The following is an 8,634-nucleotide window of genomic DNA, read 5'->3' on the forward strand; positions in this document are numbered from 1 at the left end:
GAGCCAGAAACCGACGTGCCATTAGAGCTAGAAACCGACTTCTGTTACTAGCCAAAAGACAGTAAATGGACAGTCATCATGACTGTCATCACTCCAGGCAAAATATGCAACCGTTTGGAAGGAATATTCGAACCAAGGTCTGATCTACCACGGGCACGACACAGCACGACACGACCCGGCCGGTGACGGCAGCGGCGGCGCGCGTGTGTGGTAGTCCTTCACCCTTTTCTCAACTTCTCAATAGATGCACCAATGGTCCACCTATTTAAGTTGATTGATTTGTCTAATTTGTCCCTTAAACTTCCAATATGGTATTAAATTATTAGTACACCATAGCATTAAAGTGGGCCATTAGCATTGACTATTATTCAAAATTAATTTAGGCCAAGCCCACATTAATCCAACAAAAGATTCTCGTGTTTCTCTCACACCAAAGCTCCCAACCCACTAGCATAATCAAGCTCCTCATGCCGCTTCTATTTCTCATTGAGGCTTTGGCTCACTATTGGAGGACTGAATCATGTTGGCCCCAAGCATTAGGAGATAAATTTTCAACTACCGCTCAACATGCAACCTCTGCCCAAATGCGCCTAACAAAACGGCAACCAAAGAAGATATGCAACCCATTTTCTTGAAAGATGTGGTAGAGGGCGCACACCGGGTTATGTGGCCATACCCTCCTTGCCCATCGGTCGGTCGTCCAAATCATGTTCTAGATCGCTAGCCAGCTTAAAAACTAACACTTAGGGGGAACCCAGTTCTTCCAGATGATCCACTCCAGGTCAGTATGTATGGACCCCCAAAAATTGTGCTTGGTGTGCTGATCTCGTCGACTACTAGTTGTTTCTAGAAAGCTTCCAAGATATACTGTCAGGTAATTCTGACCGCAGTTGTATCTGGTTCACTCTTGTCCATAGCTGATACCTGATAGTACTCCACGAAATGTGTGCTTGAGAAATCATGATGTTGCAGGTTGATGTTCCAAATCCTATTATTATTGCATAAGGCTTCTTGTAATGATCTATTTTTTCTTAGAAATATGGAAGATATTTGAGGTGATGTCTCTTGGTCCTATTCCTTGCATCCACGCACTATCACATAATGAAACACGCCTGCCATCCCCCACCGTCAAGGTAGTCACTGATGCGAATAACAGTTTATCATTTTTTGTGCAAGGCGAGTCGATACCAAGGCTGAGACTAACAGTGGCTGTCCAATCTTGCCATAACCACCTTAGAGTGCACTGCTTGTGCAAAAGAATGCGGGGAGGATGCTCAAACCTCCTAGGGCTTTTGGTGCTGAACGGGGGTCCAGTTCACTTTGCATTTCCCTCCTGTGACTCTCTCCATTCCGGTCCAAGGTGAGGCGGCCCGTCATGCTTAGATTTCTTCCGTTCCACCATAAAGGGGGGGATCAACTGTAGATTTGTTCTTTTTTGTGCCAGGACTAGCATAAAAAACCTTCGGCTGGCCGCAACGGGCATCCTCCATTGGGGTGAGCATTCTCTAAGGGCATGTTTAGAAGGAGCTAAAATACTCTTATTATCCAATTTTGAATATGAAGAAGATTTTAATCCTCTCCAATTCTCTAGCTCCCAACATGCACTAAGCGATATATTCTGCTGGGCCTTGGTGGGCATTTGCTGAATGGAATATGTACCGTATCATTGAAGTCCGTACATCGCCCCAATATAAATATATATGTGATCACTTCTATCTGAATTGCAAGTTATTTTCCATTCCAGTCAATTTCTCTACTAGGATTAGCTTTGAACATTTTTTTCACTATATATATGGAGGAGGACAGGGGGGTGACCGTGCTTTCAAGCCGCATAGAACGGTGGCAGCTGAGGCGCGGCGATCACATCTATGCCTGGCGGACAGGCTACTCCCATCATGGTATGGCAAGATCAGCTCTCCGGCTCTCCCTCGTATTTCTTCTACTATATATACGAGGGCACGAACCGTGTCCCATGATTTAAAGTTTAAAAACTTTGATCAAATAATCTAGACAAGAAGTTTGATCTACCTCGTCCTTGAGTGAGTGTTTATTTACCTGCAGGAATCTACGAAAGCGACGAGAAGGTGATCCACTTCACTAGCGCTTCAGCGCAGTCCTCCGGCTTCTTCAGCAGCTCTTCATCTGCAGCCTTCTCTTCTCACAGCAAGTGCCGTGAAGCTATGCGTGGAGGCGGTGTCGTGGTCTGCTGCCTCGACTGCTTCCTGGAAGGGGACAATCTCTGCCTCTTCGCCTACTCAGTGTCCATGGCATTCGCTGCACTGAGCAATATCGGTGCTCAAGACACCTGCTCCGTGGTAGACGAAGACCCACCCGACACGGTCTTGCGCCGCGCCAACGACTTCCTCGACTACGGCGGCTTCCGCAGCTACAACGTTGCAGGCAATAACTGCTTCCACTTTGCCTACTACTGCAAGACAGGACGCGAATATCTCTCACCAGTGCGGATGATTGCTGACCCCTCGCAGGAACACCAACGTTCCCCGGCATGTACAATCCTTTAGAGCTCCTTTGGATGGTTGGGTAGTACCCACTAGAGATGATTTTACCCGATATCAATTTAGGAGCTCTAAAGTTAGAAAAATCACGAAAAAACAGATGATTGTGAAATGTTGCTGCAATCCACAAAATTAGTGGCAAAAATAAACTTTATTCAGTATAAGTATATGCTTTGGATGAAAACATTCTATACAAATTCAAAGTACATAAAAGGCTAATTGCTACAAGGTATACCAAAGTTAACTATTTTACATATAACTAAAAGTCTTATTCAAATGTCATCCCCTTGGATTCCTCATATCCTAGGAAATCAGAGGGGGTTTCAAAGGAATTTAAGTTTTCAACAAACTAGGCTTTAGTCATAGTAGCTAGTCGCTAAAAAACTATGTAGCACAAGAACACTCGTATGATAGATATATATATACACATACAAAAAGAGTGTGGTTACATGTACGACTCTAGTAATAGACTCATATATGACTAGGGTCATTTAATAGCTTATGATTTATTAATTCGGTACCAGACAAAACAATAATAGTAAAGACGGGTTTTTCATCGATAAATAAGAGGAGGTCCTCCATATATATGACGCCTTTTATAAAACAAGCGGCAGAAATAAAAAAAACGCCTTCTTTCTTATATATTCTTGTCTCCTTGTGTGTGTAGCAAGTGGTTCTTAGCATATTAGCATATGTTATCACGTACGTGATTCTATCTAAGGACATCGAGAAAGGGTATTGTGAAGGTTCTCTTGCACGGACTAGTATATGCTTATTTTATGCATTACGTAAGTTTATTTACTCTTCTTAAAAAACACACGCTCTAATAAAGAAATAAAACATCTCCTAGCTGATCTAATCGCCGATAGGAAGCTGAGTGGATGAACACGTGACTCTCAATTACTTAAAGTCGCGGTAATAAATACCGATAGAGCATGTGTTAAATCTTAGAATATACACAGTTTATTAAGCACATGAAGAAAAAAAACAGTAGGTACTACTCGAAACAGCTTCTTTGCCGAGTGTCTAAAATACTCGGCGAAGCCTAGAAAACTCTCGATAAAGAAAACTCGACGAACTGTATATCGGCAACGGCTTCTTTGCCGAGTACTTTTTATCGGACACTCGATAAATACTTTGTCGGCAAACAAAAGTCGCCATTACGGCGACCGGTAACGGCGACAGAGCCTTTGTCGAGTGTCCACTGTACTGACACTCGGCAAAGAGTATCGCTTTGCCGAGCGTATTAGGTGACACTCGACAAAGAGATCACCAACGGACCCCTTTGTCAGCACCTTTGCCGAGTGCACCGAGAGTCACTCGACAAAGGTTGCTTCTTTGCCGAGTGCCAAGGCCGCAATGCTCGGCAAAGAGGCTTTATCGGTGCCCAGGGAGCTAGGAACTGATGTTGTCACCGTGCTAGTCCCACCACAAAAGCGTGCACGGGTTCCATCTTTTTTTGCAAAACTTTTTTACAAATACGCTTTTGGTTTTATTACAGAAAACTATCATTAGCGCCGAGGTTACATGTCTTGGCTCCAAATTAGATGGCGCTAAGAGCTCACTTCCGTGTGCTGAGCTGGCGTCTGCGTGGCAAGTAGCTCTGTGCCACTGATCTCGACGTCGACGCCATGGATCTCGGCGCTGAGCTCAGCACCATGGATCTCGGCGCTGACCTCGGCCAAAAAGTGGGCTCGTCTGGTCTCCCTCACTCTCGCACTCCTCCCTCACACTCTCACCCACCGTCGTGCTGCTGCGCCCGTCGAGCTGTCATTCAAGCTCTGTTGCGTCGTGCCCTCCCCGGTGCGCCGATGTGCCTGCCCTGTCGCGCCCCCGGCAGCACCCCTGGTAGATGTAGTCCCGACGCGCCTTCGTCGCGCCATCGCCACGCCCCTGTCGCGTCCGTGCTTGGTTCCATATACCGTTCCCTAAGCCCGAATATAGTCTGTCGCTCGCATCTGCTCCATCTGTCGTCCACGCATCGCCGTCGTAGTCGTTCACGTCCCCCATCGTCGCAAATTCGTTAGGTGCATGTTGTGTCACCCGTTAGTTAGTAAATATTAATTGATGAATGTGGTAAGAATGTGATGAACGTGAGTTAGTAATCTAGTTAGTTAGTTTGCTTCGTGTTGTAGCTAGCTAGTTATTAGTTACATAGCATTTTAGGTATTCTTAGTTAGGGGGTGTTTGGTTCTGTGGACTAAAGTTTAGCCCGGGTCACATCAGGCGTTTGACTTTCAAATAGGAGTATGAAATATAGACCCAACCAACTGTACTAGATTCGTCTCACTTTTTAATCTTCGGCTGAGAAATTAGTTTTATAATCCGACTACATTTAATACCCCGAACGGAGATTCAAACATTCGATGTGATAGGGGCTAAATTTTAGCAGGGGCAAACCAAACACCCCCTTACAGCTAGTTAGTTGCATAGCATCTTAGGTATTCTTAGTTAGTTTAAAGTCGGTTAGCTTACTCTTTAGGTTACAACCTCATTTCATTTCAACGTTATGATACACTTTATAAGACATGGTGAATGTTGATTTCGTGTTTCAAATAGATGGACAATCTAGTGACCATATACCATGGAGGCATCGTGGAAAAAGGTTGCTATGGATATGTTGCGTTGACATGCAAAGTGTGCTCATAATATTTGATGATAGACCTTCCTTAAGTGAGTCGGTTGCAATGGCTAGGAAGGAGCTAAGTTGCCATGGAAATGGTGGCATTGTCGTTGGGCATACTTAACCTAGGTCCTCCACCAAACATCGTAAGACGTGTAATCCCAATTGGGTGTCAGCAGACATGGGAGAAGTATGTTAGATCTGCTATAAAGACCCAATTATAAGTTTTGGATGTGGTGGTGTGGTGGGTGGTAGTTGATCATCACTTGAAGAGGAAAACTTTGATCGTGATGTGGAGGTCGTGCCCACCGTACCTGATGCTTAATCTTCCCCTAACATGGTCTAATTATCTAAGCCAGGTGATGATTGTGGGCCTCATGACTCCAAGCAAATTCTCTTGAGGATATCCCTTTGGCATAGATCCCTTCCACCAAGTTTCGTTTGAACCATATGATGATTTTGGAGCATGATCACTTTGTTTAATTCATTGCTGTAAAATTTATTCTTATATATAGGTTCATGTTGCAGGAGACATTACTAGCCGACATCAGCAGGAGCGGACACAATGAAGCAGGGCGTTGGACCATATGGTCCCATTATCCACACAAAGAGGAGCATTGGATTGATCCTATAAAGAGTCTGATGGTCACCAAAAAGTTCTAGAGAGGAAAACAGGGTGTCAGTCTGGTCCAATGACCAGCATTAGATTATATGCTATAGCGTCATTCCTCAATGTCAATAGTGGCTAGTGCTAACACAATAGTCATTATGAGTCATCAGACTATGATACAATGGTTTGGTTTGATGACCATACATCAAATTGTTCGATGATGCATAGAGATGCCTATTGAGGCTTGATTATATCTCTCATTAGGGGCTATAATAGAACTTGCAATCGACCATTTGAGATGTGTAGAAGCTAAGGAGCATATCTAATTAGTTGAGACTCATTCATATTAGCTTTAGATACCCAAGTGTTCAAAGAATAACTTAGTTATTGGCGTAGGTGCTTTGCTATGTGCTTAGGTTAGTTAGAACATATCTTATAACACTTCCTCTAGATTTAGGTCTAGTGTTTAGTAAGATTTGCATAGCTTAAATGAACTTTGTGCTTATGTGCCCCCATTGGTTTTGACTGGACAAAATATGAGGAATATATAGCAACGTAGAAAGGAGCTAGTTTCGGTTGCGTCAGGTTGCGCCCACTAACATTCAGCGGCTGCTAGTAGTGTTCAGTGATAGCCACCCACGCTGGAACGCTGTAATTGTGGACCTGGTTCAAAATCTCTAGGTTCTTAGTTCCACACTGTCAACACTTACATCTAAACATATAGATCACATAGGATGTAGAGTTTTGTCAACACTCTATTATATGTGTGTGCATATTGTTTTGTCAACACTCTATTAAAACAGTTTTAGGCATATAACCCCATCTCTCTCGTATAATTGATATCATGATGTCACACCTCGAAGCTGAAGTATAAGATGCTTTATCTTCTTTAGATTTATGTCTAGATATATATCATGTAATAGTGATGCGGATAATTGCAGTTTAGCGAACATTGTGGGCACCCGGGCACCGCATTTGGAGCCACATTAGCTCACAAGTCTAATCAATACTTTAATATATGCTGTGTCTCCTATTCTAAAACCACAAGTTTTGTTGGGCCTTGCGCAAAACAAACAAGGTCCACAAATCCCGAAGTCTGTGTCCTCCCATTCGTTCGGTTTCGTTCTTCATTTCATCAGCGAGCACGAGAAAAGATCAAGGACGTGGCGGGCTGGACTTGGGCCCGGCCCAGGCGCACTCGTCCCAGCCCTCCGCCGCGGCGTCCGTGTCGGCCTCGTCCCCCCGCCCGCGCGCGCGCGCCATGGACTTGGCCACCGCCACCACGAGCCCCGCCGGCACGTGCGCGCACGCCTCCAGCCGCCGCAGCGCCTCGCCGTGGCCGTGGCCGCCGCCGCCGGTCCCGCCGCGCCCCGCCACCTCCCGCCACAGCGCGGCGGCCATGGCGACGCGCGGCGCGACGCGCGCGGAGGCGAGGCCGTGGGCGTGGGCCCGGAGCGCCCGCGCCGCCGCCGCGGCGCGCCGGCGCGCGTCCGCCGCCGTCAGGCCCGTCCGCCTGGCCCACGCCTCGAGCACCGCCTCGCCGCGCGAGCGCGGGCCCGGGCTGCCGCCCCCGCGGGTCCGCCGCGGCGGCGGCGCCGCAGAGTCGACCGCCGTGGACACGCAGGAGCTCGCCCCGGACTCGTACCCGCACTCGTCCGGCGCCGCGAGGAGGAGGCGCGTGCGGCGGTGGCGCGACGCGAGGAAGTTGGCGCCGTGCACCTTGGCGTCGCAGGCGGCGCAGAGGAAGGCCGCGTCCGCCGCGCAGTGCACGGCCGCGGGCGCGCCGCAGAGCTCGCAGCGGCAGCCGCCGCGGTGGTGACCCATCGGCGGGTCTTCCTCCTGTCCGCCTATATATATATGATTTGGCTCCTGCACCGACGGCTCGATGGAGCGCTTGACGAGCGAGCCGCTCTCGATCTTTGGAGGTGATCGATGGAGGGCGGAAGCGAAGCGATTAAGCGTAGCGAGACCGAGAGCTAAGCGTGGCGCGTATTTAAGGAGCGGTGGCTGCCGGGTCCGGGTGGCTGGACGGACGCTCGCAAGTCGCGGCTGTGTGCGATCGACCGTGCAGTCCGGACATGAGAGCTCTCCCTGTGCTGTGCTGCACAAGTGGTTATAGTTACTCCAACCGAGAAGGAAACGATTGGATCCTATGCGGGGGCACGGGACACGCTCGCTGGCATGGCGGTCGGCGCCTCTTCGTCATCGTACGTACGTAGAGTGACCCTCGTCCACAGAAACCTCGTCGTGCTCGAAACAAATACTATTCTTGCACGTTGCACCAAAGGCGGAATTGCCTTTCGGCTTCCTTTGCCTTTGCCCTACTGCGTGCGCGTGGACTCACCCTCGCTGGTAAAACAAAGCGGTGGTGGTATCTACCGTCTTGTCTTGCCTCGCCTCCGAAAATATCCGACCACAAGGTCGACCGACGGACACGGTGCCGCGCTCGACACGACGCTTGTATTGTATGTATGTACGTGTCGACCGGCGACCGGCCGGGCAGGTCAAAGTCCGCACCAACTGGTGGCTGTCCTCTCCGCCCACTGATGACGTGCCGGTGGTAACGGCTCGCATGAAACCCAGGCCACATCTAGATCTCGCGGCCCTGCGTGGTAAGTACGAATCTAGGTGCTGTTTGGTTCACGAAATGTAACATAAAGGCTAATGGTAATGGTTTACACTCGATTACGGGCGGTAACAAATTTGAATAGTCCGGTATCAATTTTTAGTATGGTATCTGATTACGGTTAGACTAAAACAAACATGATTTAACGTTATCAATTAACCATTACGTTACAAATATTTGAACCAAACGGTACCCTAGATGGGTTCTCTGATCCTGGGCCATCGTACTCTGTCTGCTGGTGATGATTGCTTTGCTTTAA

At 47.9% G+C, this 8,634-nt stretch overlaps 2 protein-coding genes across 3 annotated transcripts; one reads left to right on the top strand and one right to left on the bottom strand.

Moving 5' to 3' along the window:
• Nucleotides 1–592: 592 nt before the first annotated feature.
• On the top strand, nucleotides 593–2,680 carry LOC103638853 (uncharacterized). 2 transcript variants are annotated; one of them, XM_008661650.2, is made up of 5 exons: nucleotides 593–874; nucleotides 973–1,360; nucleotides 1,445–1,494; nucleotides 1,592–1,898; nucleotides 2,062–2,680. In XM_008661650.2, exons 4-5 carry the CDS (start codon nucleotides 1,793–1,795, stop codon nucleotides 2,520–2,522), a joined length of 567 nt encoding a protein of 188 aa, XP_008659872.1. In that variant the 5' UTR covers nucleotides 593–874; nucleotides 973–1,360; nucleotides 1,445–1,494; nucleotides 1,592–1,792; the 3' UTR covers nucleotides 2,523–2,680. The 2 variants fall into 2 exon arrangements, with proteins under 2 accessions (XP_008659872.1, XP_020399642.1); XM_020544053.1 differs by lacking the exons at nucleotides 593–874; nucleotides 973–1,360; nucleotides 1,445–1,494 and having other exon boundaries at nucleotides 1,538–1,898.
• Nucleotides 2,681–6,613: 3,933 nt separating this feature from the next.
• Nucleotides 6,614–7,711, bottom strand: LOC100281114 (B-box zinc finger family protein). Its single transcript, NM_001154033.2, has one exon. The coding sequence runs from the start codon at nucleotides 7,571–7,573 to the stop codon at nucleotides 6,905–6,907; it is 669 nt and encodes a 222-aa protein (NP_001147505.1). The 5' UTR covers nucleotides 7,574–7,711; the 3' UTR covers nucleotides 6,614–6,904.
• Nucleotides 7,712–8,634: the final 923 nt, after the last annotated feature.

This window comes from Zea mays, chromosome 9, assembly GCF_902167145.1.
Source record: "Zea mays cultivar B73 chromosome 9, Zm-B73-REFERENCE-NAM-5.0, whole genome shotgun sequence".
In the NCBI taxonomy this organism is placed as follows: Eukaryota; Viridiplantae; Streptophyta; class Magnoliopsida; order Poales; family Poaceae; genus Zea; species Zea mays.

Excerpts from the sequence above, each read along its gene's own strand:
- LOC103638853 (XM_008661650.2), top strand. The coding sequence starts at position 1,793 with ATGGAGGAGGACAGGGGGGTGACCGTGCTTTCAAGCCGCATAGAACGG. Across the intron at positions 1,899-2,061 it reads GACAGGCTACTCCCATCATG|GAATCTACGAAAGCGACGAG; the intron begins GTATGGCAAGAT and ends ATTTACCTGCAG.
- LOC100281114 (NM_001154033.2), bottom strand. The coding sequence starts at position 7,573 with ATGGGTCACCACCGCGGCGGCTGCCGCTGCGAGCTCTGCGGCGCGCCC.